The following is a 23,935-nucleotide window of genomic DNA, read 5'->3' on the forward strand; positions in this document are numbered from 1 at the left end:
ACAATATAATAAAATAATCTTAAGCTAATTAGGCCTGATTCGCACCCGGGCTTTTTTAACGCCCGTTAAAAAGCGTTCAAATAGAACAAACAATTTCCAAGTACATGCGAATCAGGCCTTAAGTATAAAGCATAAATTGTCATAAAAGTAAGTAGGTAAGTTAGTTAGAAACAATACCACGCCAACCACTGTTTGTATTATTTTTACATTCACATATAGGTATACAAGACATTGTGAACCGCGGTTATGTAGGCAAAACAATATTTACCGGCAATCATTATGATTATCGAGAACCGTGGCCGAGGTTTCAGTTACAAAATTATTTTTTATGAAAGTCAGAATTTTTAAACTATTCATAAAAAATCCAGAAAGTATGCTCTTCTCTTTCTAATTTCAACTTTGTGTTTGTTTGCCCCAAAACAAGATGGGTTGGCAAACTTGACAAACATTAAAGAGACAACGAGTTGAATTTTTACAAAACATACTACTCACAGTACTCACATCGTTCAATCAAGAAACAGAGCTGTAGTCCAAACAGAAAAAAAATCGCATTATAAAAATGCTAGCGGACATTAAACACAGTAAAATTGCTTAATTGAATAGATACTTTAATGTTTATGGCCTATATTCAAAGCCTACGTAGAGATAATAACAATTAAATAATAAAAATAAACATTAAATATCGCTTATTTTAAAAACGAGAAATAATGCGCTAGAGTAATTAAAAATAAAGTAGATTACAATCCTTAAGAAATTACTAACGGCGCATACAAACAAAACCGACCAGAATTATTTATTTACTAGCAGTTGCCCGCGACTTCGTCCGCGTGGTTGGAAGATATAAGTTATGACACCTTGGGTTACAATATCGCAATTTTTTTGCGGAACCCTAATATTTTTGAAATAAATTATAGCCTATGTTCAGCGGAGATAATGTAGCTTCTTAACAATGAAATAATTTTTCAAATCAGACCAGTCGTTTCGAAGCCTATTCGTGTCAAACAAACAATCAAATATTTCCTCTTTAAAATATTAGTATAGAAGTATAGACAAGTAACAACAGCATAACGAATGAATGGCCAATAACTGTTGATTATTCCCACCTGTGTTCACATAACTGTCACTAGTTACACCTTATTGATTCACTTTCATATTATCAAAGCGAACTACCGCGCTTCCATTAACGTGGAAAAGAGATGCCGTCATGCCGCTCTACATTTTGTAGCGTTCTGTCACTCTCCCTCTACTAACGATATTAATCTATACTAATATACAAAGCTGAAAAGTTTGTTTGTTTGTTTGAACGCGCTTATCTCAGAAACTACTGGTTCAAATTCTGTTTGTGTTAAATAGACCATTCATCGAGGAAGGTTTTAGGCTATATAACATCACGCTGCGACTAATAGGAGCGAAGATACAATAGAAAATGTGGAAAAAACAGGGTAGGTATAAATCATAACTTATATCTTCTAACCACGCGGACGAAGTCGCGGGCAACAGCTAGTATAAGATATGGCGATGGCAAAGCTATCTCCAAACTAATTTGTCAAATGATCCGAAGATACGACACAGGAATTACGGAGTGCATGACACTGAGTTTAATGACCCTAACTGTTGTAAAAAGAGTTAAAAATATACGCATGCATTTTCCTCATACAAAAATATATAAATAACATTATAATTTCGGAAATCTTACCTGGGATTCTTTGCAAGAACAAGACTTTACGAATACGCGTATTAAACCTTTTTTATGCTAAATCATGATATGACTCCTCCATTCGTGTTGAACGGAATGGAGTGTCAGTATTTTACTGTCTAAAACCCAACCATGACATGTTCCTTTCTTGGCCCTTAATAAAAGCTTAAAGTTACGTTAAAATCGGTTGTCAGATGTAAATAGTAGTAGAGTAGTTGAGTGGACGACCTTGTGATACATAAAGTGTTCGAACCTTGAACTCGTGAACACTAAACACTAACTATACAGAGTGTACCGACCAGGTACAGTTAGACATAATTAGACCTCTAGTCTCAGTCATTAAACCTTTAACCTTAATGACCCATAGATATTATAGAAGTCTTTAGCCTACATCACTCGTCATTTATCATAAGTGCTGTTAGCTCATCAAACCTAAATGATAAAACCATTAGATGATCACTATTAAGCCAGAATTATTGATTGCTATTTAATTGGTCACGTTCTCAATGAATTGATAAGTTATTTGATACGAAACTGTGTTCTGTAGCTATTAACCTTAGTCGAAAATAGAATAAAAAAAATCACGGATACTCAAATTCGTTTATCGATAAAACGAGTATTCATAGGATTATTTTGGTAAAACTTCGACTTGTTTTTTTCACATTCTCCATTAATCAACATAATATCATAAATTATCTCAAATAAACTACAATTATAAATAGGCTAAACATAACAAATAGGTTGAGTGACAATTTATGAACATAAAAATTTCAAATGTTTAGCTTTAACAGTTCATGAATAAATAAAGTTGATTATGAAAGAAGACGTCCAAACTACAAATATCACCGATATTTCTTAGCTCCTACATATTTACTTGCATTATCAAACGCACGCATGTAGCTTAAAAGGCCTTGTTTCGCCTCGGTCAAGGATTCAGTCTTTATCGACACATTCGTTCGAATACATATCGCTACATACAATTCGTCGCCCTACTATTGTTGGCAAGAACAACAAACAAATAAAAGCAAGGTTGTGCACTCGAATTACTACTTTTACACGCACGAAATTTAATAAAAATATACGAAATGTCCTTAAAAATATATTGGCTTTCAAATCTGTGGAACTTTTGAAAAATATTCAGAATATTTCTGTTTAGTACGGCTTCAAGACAATTAATTTTAACAGAACAAAAATCAATATATCGAAATGTGTTTGTATAGGTGTTTGTTTACTCTCTAGGCTCAAACAACGGGCATTTGGAATGGTATGGAGGAGCTGAGACCTGGAATTCACACATAGGATATCTACTTCTATCCGACTGCGTTAAATAAGGGTATCTAATGTTATTAAAGCTCTAAGCGATATTCAGGCGAGCGAAGCTGCGAGCAACAGCAAGTCTACCGATATGAAAATAATTTTCGTAAATCCTTACACAACAACATGTTAAGAATGTGCCAATGCAATCTAATAGTGTTAACAATTTTTTTTTAATAAATTTATTTTATAGCTATAAAGATATGCCAAATTGTTAATAAATCATGCTTAACTTTTTGTTTAATCTAATTGATTGATTACTAACGTATTTTGCTTGCCTTTCAATCTAACCGCACAATGCAAAATGATGAGTAAGTAAATGTAGTCCTAAAGAAACCGCAAATTAAATACTTTATTTTCTATCACAAAGTCTCATATTAAGAACATACCTACCAATATAATGGTAATATTAAATTGCGTATACAATAATTGCCATTATTAAAAACCGGTTGTTTTAAGTATTGGCGATTACATCGAAAATAACTACTTTTGAAATCGGTCAAGGTGACGTTTTCTTTACAATTTTAAATTACGATTGTTAATTCGCCATAGCGTTCGATTTTACACCTATAGCAATTTGCAAATTAACAAATGTTGCCTAGTAATTAAGTATACATGTAACCGCCTAACGACATATATTATGAGTAACAAGAAATTGGTAGAAAACCGAGATTCCATTCCACTTAAAATATTTTACGATTTCAAATGGCCTAAGCCTATATTTAAATGGTTACATATCTGCATATCATATTCATTAAGATACTGGCAATACAGGGCACACCGGTCTGTAAATAATTAAATTCCGAATTCTTCCGACTGACCACAGATTATTTTTATTTTTATTATAGGCATAGGCTTTGGGCATGGGCCTCTATATTAGTAAGATGACTTCTGTAGCTTTTTTTATCCACTGCTTACCAATTATTCTAATTGAAGATATTAATAATGTAGTTTATTAACTTAATCGTTAAAAAGATTCCATTATAATCTGCCGTTGCGCTTTCCCTATTTCTTTTCTCGCTAATAGTATATTTTCACTAACCGTTTATGAATTCTAGAGTTATCTTAGTTATATATCGATCTATATTATTAATGTTTGCCCGCGTTTTGATTTTCCTCGTTATTATGTTAATAAGCACATTGTATCATGTACAGAGTAATTACATTTGTAGATAATATCTCATTTGTCGTCAGATTGTTCGCTTAGATTTAAGATGCTAATCATATTCAGGATTAAAGGTTTCAGACCATTAAAGGTCGCGTGTCAAGCTTACATCAACTGAATAGATAAACGGTTGATTAATACAATGTCTGTTTTAGTAGAGGGTGAAGTTTTTATACTCAAAACTTTGTAATATAGAAAGTTCGGTTAGAAGGAAAGAGTTCAAATCTTAAATAACAATTAATGATGCTGAAAATGTCTGTTTCGGAAGGCACGTTAAATTGTGGGTCCCGGCTGTTATTCCTACATCTTTGTCAGTCGTTACAGGTAGTCAGAAGCTTGAAAAGTCTGACAATCAGTCTAACCAAGGGGTATCGTGTTGCCCAGGTAAATGGGTTGAGGAGGTCAGATAGGCAGTCGCTCCTTGTAAAACACTGGTACTTAGCTGAAACCGGTTAGACTGGTAGCCGACCCCAACATAGTTGGGAAAAGCTGAAAACGCTGTCGTAATTTCAATTCTGTTGGTTATGTTGTAGATATTTTTACGATCGCGAATTTAACATAAAAAAAATCCGACACAATTTAAATATTATGAAACGCATAATACTTATAAACCTATTTTCTTTTACACAGAATAAATATTTTCACTGGCATCCTACAGATCCGCTTTCGTATAATTCAAATTCTTACGACTCACTTACGTAGCAATTTTGTAATGATGCACAATCAAGCCGGGGTGAAGCTATTAGAACCGTCCAGTTTACTGATCCAACAAGATAATGTAGTTAGTTTTCCTCTAAGAAATTATTAGACTTGTTTGTAGCGGAGAGCTAATAATTAAAAAAAAAAGTTTAATATCATAATGACGACAGTTATGAATTTATGATTTAAAGACCTACTACAAAAAGTGAGCAAATCATATAATACGTATGTATTTTGTACTTGTATTCGTCAAACACCTGCTCTACAAAATAACGAATTATACATTTTATTGTTTTCTAAGTATTATGTATTTATAGTAACTGTGAACGTGGCCGGTATGTAACTGATTTTTTGCTTAAATTAGAGTTAATAGTTTCTAAATATGAATATAATAGTTAAGTACGTTTAGTACGTGATCAATGACAAACGACATTGAGTTTTAACCTATGTAATGTATACTAATATATAAAGCTGAAGAGTTTGTTTGTTTGTTTGTTTGAACGGCTAATCTCAGGAACTACTGGTCCAAATTGAAAAATTCTTTTTGTGTTGAATAGACCATTCATCGAGGAAGGCTTTAGTCTATAAACCATCACGCTGCGACTAATAGGAACGAAGATACAATGGAAAATGTGAAAAAAACAGGGCAGGCAGGTATAAATCATAACTTATATCTTCTACCCACGGGGACGAAGTCGCAGGCAACAGCTAGTGTAAGTATATGTATTTAAGAGCTAGAGCTATGTTAGAGCTTATTTAATGATTATTTGTCATAAGTATCGGTAATTCCGTATTACGTATTGACATGATTGCTATAAATACTTGTAAGTATGAGGTTCAGGTAATTAAACGTTATAATAGTAGTTATTATAGGCTAAACCAGTGTGAAGGTCGACTTATTGTAAAAATATCTACCTCTTTTTGTAATTCTGACGTACACACTTTAAATAATTTGTGTCGCAATTATAATGGGCTCAATAGATACTGACTACTGGCTAGCTGATTAAGGGGTATCGCGTTGTCCAAGTAACTGAGTTGCAGAGGATAGCCAGCTGTATCCGATTAGACTGGACGCAGGCCTCGACATAGTTGGGAAAAGTCTAGTATGATGATGAGATACTAATCCTTGCTCCCTGCCCCTGGTAAATGACCTCAGCTCCTGTACTTTATCTTAATATAATTATGGAGTAGCCAAAACATAAAAGAAATCTTAATTTGTAACCATTTAACGGTTGTAAATAGCCAAGATAAATATGTATTTGAACGCTGGGCAAACTTTTATTTAAGATCAAATACTAAGTACCAACAATGTACTTAAATTTACTAACGGTAATATTTTCTGTGTATATGCTCCCGCCACACGAGATAGTGACGTTGTTGTTAGCGTCCAACAAAAAACGCCAGCCCTATTTATTTTAAAAATAAATATTTCTTATAATTTATTACAGAAGTTCGTAACAGTAAACATTCATGGTCATAATATGAACTTCGACCATTCAGAGTACATTTATTAATTGTCACGTTATATTCATCAGAGGTTCTCAACATTAATATTAACACAAATAGTACCGGTATATCTTAACTGTTATGTTTTATAGCTTATGAACGAAAACATATAAACTTTATAGATCAATCAAATACGTCATAACAACACACGTTATTGCTGGCTATACGTTCGTCTTGTTTTAGAGGTTGTAAAACAATTCACATTTTACACCTTAAGAACATTTTCCTGGACGTTATCCCTGAAATTTTTCGATTGGTTTGTTATAAGTAATGTGTGTGTAAGTGTGCTAGTATTATTTTGGGAGTATATCGAAAAACAAAATGATTGTGATGAACCTATCATCGCCATCAGTTTATGTGATGCAATAAAATTAAAAACCTATCCAATGCTTGTCGTACTCGAAACACTGAGAGTTCTTTATAGACGTAAAAATAATATAAGAGAAAAAAAATCTGTATCAACCAAACATAGGCAATGTTTGGTTGATACGAACAAATTTTTTTCAACCATGCAGCGAGATAGATACATAATCTTTCTGCAAAAAATTAGACTCTCTTACAATCGCGGTCATTGCCTGGTGATAGACGAAGCCAGAGCCTTATTAAAAGGATTCCATATTTTCCCTTTGGGTAGGGAACCCTAAAAATCCTTGATTAGTTAAATTTCAGTATTAATATGTCTCCCGATTATTTAATAGGAAGTACTTAAAAGAACTCATGCTTTTCCTCTATCCATTCAACTTTCATACACATGCAAACACTTCGGTCACTAAACAAAATACATAGAAGGTCAATGTGTGTGTAAGTGTAAATATTTAATAAGTTTTAAAATTCCACGGCTCTGTTTAACTTTTAATAAAAAAAGCATTTGAACAAATATTACTCAATATTCGTAATATTATAAACAATTGACTATGGGGTAAATTATATCTATGTTTGTGAATCTCTTTTATTTTTTGATATAGTTTAACCATAATAGCCGAAGAGCCCACGAATGCCAGAAATTCGTTATTTACAGTTACGTTAGGTATAGAGTCTTTAGGCACTTTTCATTCTTATTCGCTAAGGGGAAATGTACAGGAAAACTTTTAACCTTTAATAAAATAATGAAAAGCCATCGTGAACTCTTGCTCTATAATATTATGAAGATTGCATACTTCTAATATACGATTAGGGAAACAAGTAGGAAATTTCAGCAGGATGTAAGTAGAACAGTTTAAGTTTGTTATACACTATTAATTTGCAACATTTTTGGTTTCTTTAGGAAAGTTTTTCATTTTCCTAGCTAAAAGTGCATTTTTTTGATAGTTACTGTCGTAAGAATGATTCATTATTAAATGATGTAACGGTTTACTCACGCGTATTTATCGGGGTAGCCTGACTAGTTTCGGACCCAACCGGAGTCCTTAATCATGAGCAGACGCGGCGGGATCGCGAGTCGAACTGAATACGCGTGAGTAAACCGTTACATCATTTAATAATAAAAGTGCATTACACGGAAAGACTGATTCCACAAAATACATAAATCTTTTATTAAATATACCAGCCACTATCGCTTAGCAAAAACAAAATATGTATGCTCATCTGCATGTAACATGCTCATGGCTATTTTACACATAGCTATTGCAATACATAACCGGAGGCTGCGACAAACGTCAGCTGTTTCGAAAACTGCGCGAGATCAACAAATATTTACCTACATACGTACAATGAACTACGCTCAGAATGTAAGACTCAAACGCGATACTAAGATGTTAGGAGCGAATACATTGCGCGTTATCAACGGATGTGGTATGAAAGTTATAGTAGTGACTTCGCAATGTATTAAAAAGTGGTTTGATTTTCTACCACCCTATTTATAAGTTGGTAAAGATTGATGACAGCTTTATTTCACATCGATTGAAAACTCGTTTACATCATAATGTGACGTAATCAAGAAGTATTTTGTTCAAACTTTAAGTTATTACCATAACATATATACTATCTATTAGTTAACGCGGCCAAGGCTTGCTGCTGGCCAATTTATTTAAAATTTTATAATTAGAGCAAGCAGCAAGCTCACATACCTTCATAAGCTGCCATTTATGAATGTGTTTTAAAAACTAAATACTTCATCAAAACAGACCTTGGACTGAAATTAAAAACTTTTTTTTCATTCAGGTATAGACATTTTTAGCAGGCACATGGCATTTGAATTTATTGCCAGAGATTTTTATCTTTTCGGAACATAAATATTTGCGTGTATTTTCAAACATAAATTCATCAGTATGCAGATGACTAACACGTTTAATTTTTAATGTTTAAATTAATAAAAAATATTCAAACAGAGGCAATAAAACTTTTTGAGAACAAAGGTATTCTAATCTTATCAAAACTAATTCAAATAAGCGACATTTTAAAGTTCCTGTTCTAAAAAAAAGCGAGAAAAAAAACAAGTTCTTTTTACGCATCTAAACGCAGACACGAATATGAATTTTGTTAAAGGTCTCTGAACTAATAAAATATTTTATTCGCTTCCTGCATGTTGCTCCTTTTTCACGCGTCGATATAATTTTAGAACGATTGAATAAATATAAAACCAGTCCGGCTTTCCTTGTTCCATTTCCCCCTTAGCTTTGTTTGTCGTGAGTTCATATATTGCGTAAAACCATTGCCGCACGACGATGAAGTTATTTTTAGATTAAACTAATAACGGAGACCTATTCATATTCTGCAGATCCATTTATAAGTACTTGATATCTCTTTTCAAGTACCATCTTAAGATGTGTGACTGCATGCCTAGTCAATGACGCGCACAATTAGTTCTAATAACGTTAAACATTACTAATTGCCTGACTTACTCGTAGCACAGATCTCGCTGTCTGGCTAAGGGGCTGTAGTTATTTTCAACTAAAAAGGTGGAATTAAAAAGATAGTCTCAATAGATAAGTTACATTTTGAAAATCGTAAGCCCTGTGTACCTCAAGATGTCAGCAAGTTCAGATCCAAGTTTTCCTGCGCCGATGTCTGCTGGGCTAGCGAGAAAGACATAGGGCAAAGGAAGAAACATGGGTTGGTTGACGATAGCCAAATCATTTATGTTCAAAGTTTTCTAAAGGACGTTTTTTCTTATAAGATCCCTATTCCTCGCTGACGCAAGAAAACTATTATCTTTAAAATGACATAAAACCAAATTAATCGGCCTTTCACACCTCCTTAAACAAAATACAAGCGTAGGACGCAAATGCGTCAATTACCATTAAAGGGCGATACGCAAACAGCTTAGAACTAGGAAAATCTTTTGTGATGACCTTAAAAGCAGCCGCATATATTTACCTTTTAGATCTTATGCATCATCTTGAGTAGTTTATCTATACTTAGAGAATAACCTGAGATGCATTCTAATTTTAATTATTTAATTCTAAATTATTAGCTGTCAAGTTAAGATATAAGACCTATTTCATAATGTCTTGCATGTTTATTTCAATAATGCAACATTGAATTATGTTGTATGGTCAAGATAAAGACGTTTTAAAATGTCGATATCTTGTACTAAGATTTATGAGTCCGTATATAATTTATGTGTTGTGTCAAGGGAAGAAATAAAAACAATCATTTATGATCGGTTTAAATCAATGGTTTGAATGTAATGAGGAAAAAAGAGGTGTTAAGTATGACTTCAGTTAAAGGCGAAGGTTTTACTGTGATTTAAATATAAATGCACGTTTTAACCATTAATAGGTATAGAATTCTGAGGAATTGTAGAGAAATAGTAACAATAAAGACTGTGAGCTTTAGCTCTAGCTGTTGCCCACGACCTTGTCCACGTGGTTATGAAGGTATAAGAAAGGATTTTTTAAAATCGCATTAAATGTTTTAGACTACATGTTTCGTCTTCCCGTTTTATGCTCTGCTCCTATTGACTAATTCCGACTCCTATTTCCTGATAAATAGAATCTGAATCTACAGAATTTCTTTTTTTGCTTGCTAATCAAGTTCAAAAAAACATTTCCATAGATTTTTAATATTAGTATAGATTCACAACTAAATGATTTATAAATTAAATTAAATAGGTGTTCTGCGAAATTCCTACAACACCGAAATCATTTCGAACCCAAAAAAAATAACAAGAAGCAACGAAAGAACGGTAAATTAGCTCAGTGCCTTGACCGGAGAACCGGTCCCGCTTTATCTTGAGCTCCATAATGCGAACCATCATTTTGGCCATCGCCTCATTAAAAAAACACATTTAAATAACTACATTTACCTTTAGGAGAGTTAACCTTCGTAATTGGATGCAACACATGTCTTTGCTAAGTGACTGACGATGCCTTTGAGATCGGGCCCCGATTCCGCTATATACAATGGGCGATGAATTAATGTCAATTGGATAAAATTTGAAATTGTTCCTATTCTCTTAAGCATTTTGACAACAGAATAATTGGAAATGCATTGTATTGACCTTGAGTTTGCCGTCCCGTATTGAATTTCCAATTATTGTATAGGAGAAATGCTTAAGAGAATACAAAAATTGCCATTTTAAGCTAAATTTCATTAATTCATCGGCCATTGTAAATATCAGAATAGGAGCCCTACATTGCTCTTCTAGTCAAATGAAATATTGACAATTGTTAGTGTTTGATAGAAAATGCTCGTATATATGTATGTGACGTTGCTTACGTCAATACAACTGCAAACATTATAAAGTCTGAATAACGTGACATGTATTTCAAAATATCTCGTTAACTGTAAAATTGATTTATCCAATAAACAATTTAACAACTATTTATGATTTCCAACGGTATTTAGATTCGTACATTTGGTTCCACATTACGTTAATATCTTGTATGTTTGTCTGTTGCACTAACATTTGCGGAAAGTACAGTTTGTGTTGGGAAACACAACACAGTCTTCACGACGCACGCGCATTACAATATCTCGTGTGAAGATGTTAGTCAACCGTGTATTATACCTTAGATGTTTCACGCACCGGACAAGACGGATTGATATTGAAAAATGGTACTTAATACACAGAACTTATGGTAAATAATACAGATTAAGTTATGGGTAATCTTATCTGAATTATTCTTAATAATTTAATTAACATGTTGTAAAAAAAATGGAGATTTATGCAATTACTAGTCAAAAGTTGTTTTAATGGAAATATTTTCCAATCGACGTCAAAAAGGAGTTCTTAATTCTAATGACGTTTACCACTTCATAAAAAGGGAGTTCGTTTTTGTTTTAATGCCCGCTTCAGTTATAGTTCAAAATAACTCTAATATGAATTTGATTGTCTAACATTGAAAGTAAAACAATCAAACAAGAGTTTGCATAAATGGCAAAAATTATACATTACATTGTCTTAAATCACCGACTTACAAAAATAATTACATCTTATGCATTCGAAATATGCACGAACACTCAATGACCTCCAAAAGTAAGCAAAAAAGGTTTTAAGCAGATTCAAAGTAATTTGTTTTTGTATCTAACAATGTTCAGATTTATGTTAAAAGGTGTACACGTTAAATTGTATTTTTTGCTAAGATTGTTTTTGGGGTTCCGTACCCGAAGGATATAGATTGGACACGTCTTACCCTTAACTTATGAGACCCCTCCTTAGCTCCATTTAATCACGTAACAAAAACAATGTAATTGCCGATTTAGTAAAACAATTTTATAAACTTAAATAGAAACATCTATTCACATATCACTATCAATATAGCTTGGTAAACCAGTGCCATAGCCACCTTTAAAAGGGTTGAAGACAAAAGCAAGAATTAGCAGAGCTTTTCGTAACATAGCAATGCAATAGAACAAGATTATTAGCCATCTGGCTAATGCAGTGTCCTATTTCATTCACCATAATTACTGGTCTAGTTGTATTCAAATTATATCTTTGGTCAAACAAATATGGTTTATTCAAAGAGGTATATTTAAGCTATCGTTGTGTCCATCAACGCATGAAAGTTTAATAACGGGTCAAGTGCGATACGGATTTAAATAACCGACAGTTCCGTACAAACAGGCTAGATGACAATCAAATTGATTGGGTGCCAAAAAAAGTGAGTACCCTCAAATTCATTTTATGACAGTAATAAAACTTAAAGTAAGTAACCGGGGTTTAAACTTTTTTTCCGATTGGAAATCATCAAATAACCGATTTGGGTTGAGCGGCAGGGTTGGATTTCTACTGACTAAAACCGCGCATGTTCCTTCCTTTGCCCTTCCTATAGCGGGGCCACGTTAACCCTTTAGGACAATCCCGCTGCCCCGGCAAGCAACCGGTATTTAACCTTGATCTTTAATAGGCATCCGATTTTAGATATGGAGCCCTAAATACGTAACGCGATCCCTACATTTGGGTCGCGTCTTCTGAAGGTAAGGTATTTTAATTTCATTTGATATTTTTGTGTCAAATCATCAGGCTTAGGTTGCGTCGTATTCGACGATCCTTTATTCATTACCGGATGTTAGTAACATCAACGTAAAAGCGATAAAAGATTGCAATTCTCCATTTAATAGTCAGCCACAATGTCACCAGTACTTAGCGCTACTCAATTAATTAATTTATGGTTTATTGACGAGGAAGTCATTAAGCCTTAAGGTGTTAAGCCAATCGAGATGAGTTATGATGCGATTGGTATTGTTTTTCCTACTTTGTTTTCTGCTTATCCTCAGATGAACACATAGTAAAGACTTTTTTTGGACTCCTAAGACCACATCTATTAAATCTCTAGTAAATCGATTCGTTATTGGAATGGCAAGCACAGCAGGGTCCTAATTCCGCTATTCACCAATCATTGAATGGAAATTCGTGTTCTTCCAAGCATTTTGCCAACACAATAATTGGAAATTCATTCAATTTAATCCAATTTCCATTACCTTATCGGCCATTGTAAATAGCAGATTTGATTGAGCAGATTGCCGCATATAGCGGCATCTCTCTTCTACGAGGCTCTCTATTCTTGAAACTTAACACTTGATATAAACCTTCTCTTTATGTTATAACCTGTCGATGGGCAGACAATTGTTCAGAATTTCTCACACTTTTGAATTTAATAGCGAAGTAAATGTCCCGCAAAGTTAACAACTCAGACATTAACGCTAAATGCCATTACATTACTTTTGTTTCTGAACTTTATACAGCTATAGGTAGATTCGTACGTCATTTGTTCAGGTACTTAAAAAAGGTACCTCTTAGTGTGTCTTTTTGTCTTGAAACTCAGGTCATCGAACTTCAAAAATAAAACGAGACCTAATCAACAAAAAGTAATGTAAAACAACATAAAAGATTACCAAATCCAATATGGCACTAAAATTCGTAAGACTTATTTTTTCAATATCTTTTTGTTTGCATAAAAAGAAACATCTAGATTGTTTTACTTTTTTTCATTAGGTAGACAGTCTTTTTGTTAATATTCAAGTAATTTACAATAATTGCAATGTAAAAGTTCAATTTAAATAATAACTACATGCAATATTAGATATCTTGCTCAAATAGCCTAGGCAAGAGACTATAAGAATGTTACGTAATTAAAACAGAGAGACGTGTCAACATGCATCATGATTATGATCTGTACGTGAGTTGCTATAATATACCAATTAATTAACTGACCTTGTTTGTTAATATCCCATAAAACGACGGTGCAGCCGAGCCTTGCTAATCTTAGGGATATGAGACTGCCCAAGCCGCCGCCGCCTCCAGTGACCACGGCCACAGCGCCCTTCAAGTCCTTTTTATGCTTCCCGACGATACTTTGGTATGTCGCCTTTATCACATAGCCTATACCGACGATGACAAACATTATAACGTCTATAATTGCTTGCACGACGGTGTATTTGTTCCGCATGCATTCTGGGATCTCCCTCGTCAGGGGCCCCTGTCTCATCCCGTTGATGTAATCTTGAGTTTCCACGGACATGTTTGTTTTGTTAATATTCTAGTTTAACCAACCACTGAACATCACTATCACTGAACGTTTTAACACTGCACGCTTTGTACCTGTAATAAAAGGAAATATTGGTATTAGAATGATTGCAGTCACACAAGTACGTGATGTTTTCTTCATTGGGTGGGGATAGATTGCATGTATATTATGAACTGCTTAGTAATATATTTCTTAAGGTATTTATCTATTAGTTAAGGTGTAAACGATAACCCGGTGACATGACCAAGAAATGTTAGGCCATTGAAATTCCATTGATATAGTTTGATGTCATTTTATAACAATGTACTATCACAGTGGGTTTGGCTATAACTATACCACCGGGCTATCCATGACGTATGTTATTACTATATTAAAGGAAGTATATAAAAAAATAAATCTTTTTGAAATAAATATCTTCAATACATATTCCATAACGTCTAACTAGTAAGGTCTTACTATAATCTGCGATCCACATTCGTAGACATAGTTGCATAATATAAAGTATATTTCGCAATTGGATGATAAGCTACTCATACATGTTTCTTAAGATTAAACAACTTCATTTACTTATTAAAACATGTAACCACAAAGAAATAAGACAGATATTTCATTTAAATGACAATGAAGCCTAATTGAATAGATACATTGCTGGCTTTGATTTATAACTTTTGATATTAGAACTGCGAGACTCCGCAATGTATTGTGCACAACACGATGTTCCTTGCCTCGTTTACATGAGCCTTAAGTTCGATGGTTTTATAACATCACAATTAAAGTTATATAAACAAAAATTACTCTAAATTGCGTCATAAAATACGATATGTAAGTAGTTATTACTAGTCTGACAATAGATGGGAGTTATGTGATAGCTCATGATTGCCATAATTATATTAAGTATACCTTAGCTACAATGTTAAATAAACAACTGCTATTTCTATAATACTGGTATTGAATGTAGAAAAAACAGTGTAATACGCTTTAAAGAATGACTAAAGAACACTATTTACAAATAATTAGATATTTTTTTATTAATCATTAATCATTATAGTCTACAAGGAAATAATTCCTGCGTGTTTTTTAAATATTTGTAAGGCAAATATATCCTTGAATTCAAATATTGGATTGTACTATGAGAAAAATGATTTCTCGGTTCAAAATATTTAAATTTAAATATTTGTTTTTTTGGTTTCTAGGCACTAATGCCTTGGCTTTTAAGTTTTGGAAATATGTTTTATACCTAAATCGAATGTTTTTGCTAAGCATACAAAATGTTACCTTGACAGCCAAAATAATATATTTCGATAAACATACATATTATGTATATGTATATATTTTTTATTGAAAACAAATGTAATACAAAATTTTGTCAAAGTGTGTCGTCATGTGGTAGAAATCACATTTTTATCAACACTTAGTTCCATAAAATAACTTGGGAGCTTTCGTTCATTTTGATAATACAACTTCGAATTAAAATGCTATACCTATTCAATCACGGAAATAAAAAAGAACTATATCCGTAAATATAATAAAATGATTTATGAACCGATATTTAGTTGACCTTTCCGTTGTTAAATTTATTAGACTTTTGGACCATTTTAATTAAGATTTTAAAGTTTAAATGACAAATGAATGACAAAACAATAATAATAGCATGATTCAGTGTTACTATGTCTATAAATAGATAGGTTAAGCAATCAAATCCTACACTAATACTAACTGCATTGGTGTGTTAAATAAAATACTGTAACCAATTACAATTCAATATGGTTAAACACTCGATAAAAAACACGAGACCGGTTTTCGTATTATTGCAGTTTTTGAATTTAAAATTCGAATTAAGCGAACAAATACCATGGTGATGGATCTGTGATTATGTCCATTGTGAAGTGATTCATTAAACAAATAAACGACTATTTATCGTAATTAAAAGATTTAAAAAAATCTAAAAGCCCACGTTTTTAAATTTCCGTTAAAATCGGTCCAGCCGTTTTTATAGTTATAAATTGTATTGTCATCGGGTCTGAAGCTAACCTGAAAATTTCAGCCTGCTGGCTTATAGGGCAGTACCTCAAAATTGAGTTACAAAAATCCAACCGAAACGACAAACAAACAAGAAAGTGAGTGTTTTAAAAATGTGGGAAAATAGAACTAAGACAACACCTACTACGTGTTTTACATTTGTTTTATTTGTGTATTTGAAATAAGGAAGGTTAAAAAGTACATATTTTTTGTGATCAAATTTTGAAATGATCAAATCACAAGTGATGTTTAGTGTTCGATGCAATTAAAATAAATGAGAGAAGGAAACTTTGAAATCAGATGAGTTTCGGATATGATACAAATTAATTGTATACTGGAATGAGAGTTAATAGTATTTTAATCACTTGTAAAACTAGTTTCTCGACGATTCAATTACAATTATTTATTTGAATGATTATTGAGTGCTTGAATAAAATAACAATAAAAAATTCATTCAAGGTAAACCAGTATTAAAAAATTGTATTATAATACTTTTAGATGGGTATTATTAATCAGTATTTTAGAAAAAAACTTAAAATTTCGTACATATTGTGCGCATTTATATAATACAACTTTTTAAGTAGTAATTTTATTAATTACTAGCTTGTGCCCGCGACTTCGTCCGCGTGGAATAGTGACTTCCGGCAGAAAAGTATAGATAGCTGTGTCCGCGACTCCGTCAGCGTGTAACTCCTTGTGTATTAAGTTAATGTATTGGTAATATTTATTATTATTATTTATATTGGTAATATTGTTTAGATCACGTTCACATAAGGCTTAACCCTTTATAAGACACAGAACTTAAAAATATTTATAGCTTTTAAACTTTATAATAATGTGTTAAGGTTCAAATTCTGGTGGCAATATAAGTACCACTGCCTTATAAAGGTAAGGTAAAGGTACCTATAAAACGAAAATACTTTAGTGCAAAGCTTCCGGGTAAACTATATTGAAAGTTGACCCGTCCGGCACGTGAACATAAAGACTTTTAGAACTGCTAACACGGGAAAGAGCAACATACAACTGACCATGTGAGAAACAACTGACACTGAGATCTACTCCAGCAACACGAAAAGTCTGCCCTTGAGCCTTGTTAATTGTCATTGCATAACACACCGATACTGGGAATTGCGTCCTTTTAAATTGGAATGGAAAATTATTTGGTATTAAGGGTATTCTGGGAATAAAGACGGTTTCTCCTGCACCGTAACCTGTTAAAATTTGAGCCTCGATTATATTTTGTTGCAACTGGGTTACTTTTAGTCGAGTTCCATTGCAAAGTTGTGGTGGTTTTAAATTTCGGAGCATAATAATCGGTATCCCAATTTTTAAACAAATTTCATGAGAGGGAAGTCCGGGCATATTTAAAGAATTTAAAAATTCTATCGGGTAATTAGTGGCTTCTTGTTCATCGACCATTCTATTTATTGATCTATAAACTTTGCTTTCCCCCTGTATATTCGACAGTATTTTGTTATTGATCTCAGATGCCTGGTCATTGCGAGGAGTTAAAATAGATCTTTCGCATAGCCAAGAATTGTCCCTATTTAATATATTTGTTACGTCACCGTAAACCGACGATATAAGATGTGGTTGAGATTGCACCATACAACATAATTCAGGCGTCAGTATAAGTTTTCCTTGGTGTAGTTGTGGATAGGTACCTTCACCAATCTTTAATAATGTGTCAGAAAATTGACTATCATCCGGGTTATCTCCAGTTCTCACTCGCATATTTATAGTCAAATGCACCGATTGTATATCTCGCCATAAATAAGAGCTTTTCAGGCAAGCCCTAACCTCATCAGCTCGGGTTCCCCGTGGTATTACCGGTAAGGTTTGTCGGAAATCACCACAAAATAAAACCGTGATACCGCCCATTGGTCGATCATTTTATCTTATATCCCTTAAAGTTCTGTCTACCGCTTCTACTCCTTTTCGATGGGCCATCGTACATTCATCCCATATGATTAAACTACACTCGCGTAATACCTTAGCTTTGTCGCTATTTCTTGAAATACTACAGGTTGGATTTTCCGTGCGATCTAAATCAATTGGTATTTTAAACATACTGTGAGCAGTTTTACCTCCTGGTAGCAATGTTGCAGCTATCCCTGATGAAGCTACGGCAAGAGCAATTTTACGCTGATTTCGAACATAAGCCAATATTAATTTAGTCAAAAAGGTTTTTCCAGTTCCTCCAGGTGCATCTAAAAACCATATTGTTCCCAAATTATTTTGAACACTATTGCACACGCGGTCATAAACTGAACGTTGTTCTGCAGTCATCATTGGGACACCGTTTTCTAATGTTGTCAGCAGTTCCGTTAAATTGTAACCAATCTCTGCGGAATATTCCCTATTAGTTACCTCTCCGACTGAGGTTGGTGTTGGCAAACCATATTCACAGAGTGATTTACCGCCTACTGCTGTTAAGTCATCCTGAAGAGCTAATAAGCACTGATTTATGGCAAGATCACGGAAATTATCATTAGTTGTGCCTTCATCATTGTTAGGTATATTTCTAAGAAAGTCTTCTGAAAATTTTTCTTTATATTTTTCCCATAATGTTACAGCATCTGACAAATTACAAAATGTGAGTAATGTTACAAATAAATGGCGTAACCGTCGTGGATTATCACTAACACAGGATTCTGCTTAAGCGTCATCCCAATGCTGATCATTTTCAAGCAAATGACGCGCTTGGCAAGCTGCTTGATAAGTGGGATAAACAACATCGTCTACTTTTCTCAAATCTATAAATGAGGTTGGTCCTCGCACGGTATGTAATAATAATCGCAAATAGAAACACTCAGCGTTGTTAGAATGAACGGTGTACACTCTACCAAGAACATGTTCTTTAAAAATACCAGACTCGCCATCTACAGGCCTGCCACGGCGTCTTCGATTAAAGACACCCCGTTGCTTATCGTAGGTATAATACGATGGAACTTCCTCATACAAAAGAGATTTTGCAAAATCATCAGTTTGGCAAAGTCGAAAGAATGCTAATAAACTTGTTTGTCTAGGGTTCTCTAACCGTTCTGTGACATTTTCGGCGTTGAAATATATACGTTGGCCGCCTTCAAGATGAACATCCAGATGAGTCACAGGTGGATATCTTTCGTGAATGTTGAAACTTAAGATCCGCCACACAGCTTCTGAAGAACTTATATATCTGCCTGACTGAAATCTTGTAACTTCATCATGTTCATTTCTCAAAGCAAATGTAGCTTGGTCACTGCCCTTATTAATATACTTACAAATATATTTTATTGACTCTACACTATTACACATTTCAACATTTATGTGAGCTTGAAATGCTCTGGACAACACAGGAGAATACGGAACGACCCACCTATTATCTAAAGTAACTTGTTGTCCAGACACTCGCTTTTCAACAGTAAAACCATCATTATCTCTTGAACGGCGACGATATAATGGGTATCCATCATGTCCTGTTACAGTGCCATCCACTAAGGCTTTTGGATATCTTTTAGTGCAACGACCGTCTTGCATGCAAGGAGAATTCCCGTTAAACGAACCACATGGACCATGTATCATATGAGTTTTAACAATGTCGTATAACACGGGATCTGCAATCGGACTTGGAATTTCAGCACTGATTAAACTGTCTACATCATTAGGTCGAACCTTATCTTTTAACCAAAGCAGGATATGTGCGTGAGGTAAGCCGCGTTTTTGCCATTCAATACTATACATATAACACAATACTTCTCCAAAAATTTTATCTTTGGTAAGTAGATCTATCATTGATTTTAATTTTAAATGAAAAACTCTTGCTATGATATCATGGCGGTCATGCGGTGCTTGACCCTCAAGAAGCTCCCGAGTAATTCCATCCCACTTAGGATTGGTAGTTACTGTAATAAATAAGTCGGGACGTCCATATTTTCTTACGTAACAAAAAGCATCTTGAGTACGTTCGTGCATGTATCGTGGACCACCAGTAAAAGAAGAGGGCAAAATAACTAAACGACCCATATTCACCGTATCGTTATCTTGCTGCATGGCGTCGCGAAGGTGCACGTATTCTTCAACGCGCAGCTGCCTTTGATTAGATCGTATATAAACTAATCTTTCGGTTTCAATTTTTGCGTACATGTCTACAATAAACTGATTGAATAAGCCACGAAAACGTTGAAAGTATACAAACCTATTCCGTCTTACTTGCAAGTGGTAACAGTAAAATTGAAGGCATGAAATCTTTTTATTATAATTAGGTGCGCCTGTACGCGGATCAGTTTGGTATAAAGCAAAATTATAACCATCTTCCCCTCGACAGTATATCAAAGGATATTGCAAACTGTCGTAAGCCCTGTGGGTTTCATAAATACGTTGCAAACGATTATCTCTGGAACGGATAACGATATCACGCCTATCACATTCCTGGTCGACCAATACCACAGCAACTTCATTCGTGGATGGAGCATTATAACGCCCAGGGTGTTCCTGAGTTGGACGCCTATCGGCATTTATAACAATTTTATAATTGTTATCATCATCTCGAGGAAGAGCTTCTAATGCCGATTTAAAACTGCATACATACGAATTAACCTGATGCAACATGTTCTGAAGTTGTGATATGAGTTCAGTATTTAAATTCGGGAAATATTGATTTCTTATATTCGACTGTTCGTTGTAGTCGGATACAAAATATATTTGAAGAAACTTAGGTTGGTTTTCAGGCAAAAGGGATCCTATCAAATGGTAAACCTGACCTTGTATCTTAAAAGTAGGCATGAAATGACCTTCTGAGATTTGTTGAGCGCCAAAGGATGTCATTTGAAATGCACTATTATAAGTGCGAATATTATCTAAAAACTGTTTAGATTGTATATGTTCCCCTAAAAGTAGTGATTTCAAAGGTTCCGGTGGGTCTTCGAATGAAGGCAAATTTATTTTACCTGTAGAACAACAGAAACCAGCTGACTCCTTACTCCACTTTGAAGCATTACAAAAACGACATACCACGTTCATATCGCCTATTACAGAAGATGATCCATAATCAATTGTGAGGTTATAAGCAAACCCACTTTTATATTTGTCGGACCAAGCCACCGAATTTCTAGATTGATCTTCTATGTGTACATCTAAGTTATTAAGGCTATGTCGAAATCTGTCTGCAGTAAGACGGGCCTCTCGCTGTTCGTCCGTTTCAAGAGACCGAATATTTTCGATTCTTAATCTTTCATTAGACAAACTTACTGATCGTTCTTGTCTCAAAGAATTATAATATTCGCGTACCGACTCTAGTCGTTGTTCATGCTCATGTGCGTCTTCGAGAGATCGAATAACATTATGGTGCACCCTATCATTTGTCAAACGGTCTTCATATTGAGTTAAAGTTTCAGATTCTCGAGATAAAATATGACGTTCGCGGTCAGCTGTGAGACGCAATTCCCTCTCAGTGTAGGTTTCTGACTCGCGAGACAATATATGACGTTCGCGGTCAGCTGTGAGACGCAATTCCCTCTCAGTGTAGGTTTCTGACTCGCGAGACAATATATGACGTTCGCGGTCAGCTGTGAGACGCAATTCCCTCTCAGTGTAGGTTTCTGACTCGCGAGACAATATATGACGTTCGCGGTCAGCTGTGAGACGCAATTCCCTCTCAGTGTAGGTTTCTGACTCGCGAGACAATATATGACGTTCGCGGTCAGCTGTGAGACGCAATTCTCTGTCAGTGAAGGTTTCTGACTCGCGAGACAATATATGACGTTCGCGGTCAGCTGTGAGACGCAATTCCCTCTCAGTGTAGGTTTCTGACTCGCGAGACAATGTATGCCGTTCGCGGTCAGCAGTGAGACGCAATTCTCGTTGTGACGCAGTTTCAGCATCTCGGGATAACACATGTTGTTCTCGGTCAATGGTAAGCCTCAGCTCTCGTTGAGAAGAGCTTTGAGACGCCCGTGATGTAGCTCGTCTCGCTCTGTCAGCTGCTAATCGCATCTCTCTCTCTGGAGAGCTTTCATTGGCTCGAGAGGTTGAGGCACTAACTCTCATAGAGTTTAACCGATGTGCTCTTTCCTCTGCCGATTCTTGAGAACGCGCATTTCTCATCCTTTTAGCATCTCTCGAATTTCGAGATAAAGATGGTCGTTTTTTAGGTGGCATTGTGTATTTTTAATCGACGGTAACTGAAGCTACCTTACACTTACAATTATATATAGTTATTATGTAATAATTACGAAAATAAACTATTAATATAATAAAACACTACCAATTACGAAAATAAACTATTAATACAATTAAACACTACCAAAATAACTAATATAATAATAACGAAAATAAACTATTAATATAATTAAACACTACCAATTACGAAAATAAACTATTAATTTAATTAAACACTACCAATTACGAAAATAAACTATTAATTTAATTAAACACTACCAAATTACGAAAATAAACTATTAATACAATTAAACACTACCAAAATAAATAATATAAAAATTACGAAAATAAACTATTAATATAATTAAACACTACCAATTACGAAAATAAACTATTAATACAATTAAACACTACCAAAATAACTAATAGGTGTACCTACTACTAATACTATTAATCTAATACCTATTATATAAACTAACAACAAAACAATTCTAAAAATAAACTATTCAAAGACTAAAAGTCGTGCTGATAAGCACGGTTTGCAAATAACAATTATTGATTGTCAATAAGGTCGAACAGTCTGAACGTCTATTCGCATCAACAGCCAAATATTGTATGACGCTCGAGCGCGGACCCCCCGCCTTTTTACACCTCCCGCCACGACGCGCGTCGAGCGCGGCAACCGATACACAAAAATAATCCTTATAGCATGACTCTGTATTCACGCGCGATTTCTTATTATTTCATGTATAACTTTGGTGTTTCTACACCGATTTACATGATTCTTTTTTTATTGAATAGGTAATAATGTTAACTTTTTTAATTGGGGATGAGTGATAGTGTTGTAAACGTTAGAGTAGACAAATACAATCAGAAATCTCCGAATTGCTAAGCTATCGGGAGTTTCACGTGTTATTGTGAGTCAACCATAAAAGTTAGACATATGCTGTCGAGGAATATTTTTTATATAATTTTAGGGAGAATATTTCCGTCATACATGATTTCTATGTAGCTTTAACCTATAAGCCTGCACACGTGACGGAAGCTTAAAAAATGGAGTAACTTACCCCGTTTTCCCAATATTTCCCTTCACTGCTCTGCTCCTATTGGTCGTAGCGTAATGAAAAGTATACTATAACCTGCCCAAGAGTATGAAAAATAATTGTGCCAAATTTCGTTAAAATCCGTCGAGTAGTTTTTGTTTCTATAACGAATATACAGACAGACAGACAGACAGACAGACAGACAGACAGACAGACAAAAATTTTACTGATTGCATTTTTGGCATCAGTAGCGATCCCTAACCACCCCTTGATAGTTATTTTTTAAATATATTTTATGTACAGAATTGACCTCTCTACAGATTTATTATAAGTATATAGATATAGATATAGACTAGATACAATTTATATAAAAAGGTATAATCATAAAAAAACAATCGTTTTCAAAAACATTATGGAGCAGATTGTATTTTTTACTAAGCAAATA

General features: G+C 34.2%; 1 protein-coding gene across 1 annotated transcript in view; it reads right to left on the minus strand.

Moving 5' to 3' along the window:
* The window catches only part of LOC113507744 (estradiol 17-beta-dehydrogenase 11-like), a 54,660-nt gene that overhangs the window by 18,118 nt on the left and 12,607 nt on the right, over nucleotides 1-23,935 (minus strand). Inside the window, exon 2 of the mRNA XM_026890691.1 lies at nucleotides 13,978-14,364. Within this exon, the coding sequence (XP_026746492.1) occupies nucleotides 13,978-14,284 (307 nt within the window). The 5' untranslated portion in view covers nucleotides 14,285-14,364. The remainder of the gene's footprint in view (nucleotides 1-13,977; nucleotides 14,365-23,935) is intronic.

Source organism: Trichoplusia ni, unplaced genomic scaffold (assembly GCF_003590095.1).
Source record: "Trichoplusia ni isolate ovarian cell line Hi5 unplaced genomic scaffold, tn1 tig00003116, whole genome shotgun sequence".
In the NCBI taxonomy this organism is placed as follows: domain Eukaryota; kingdom Metazoa; phylum Arthropoda; class Insecta; order Lepidoptera; family Noctuidae; genus Trichoplusia; species Trichoplusia ni.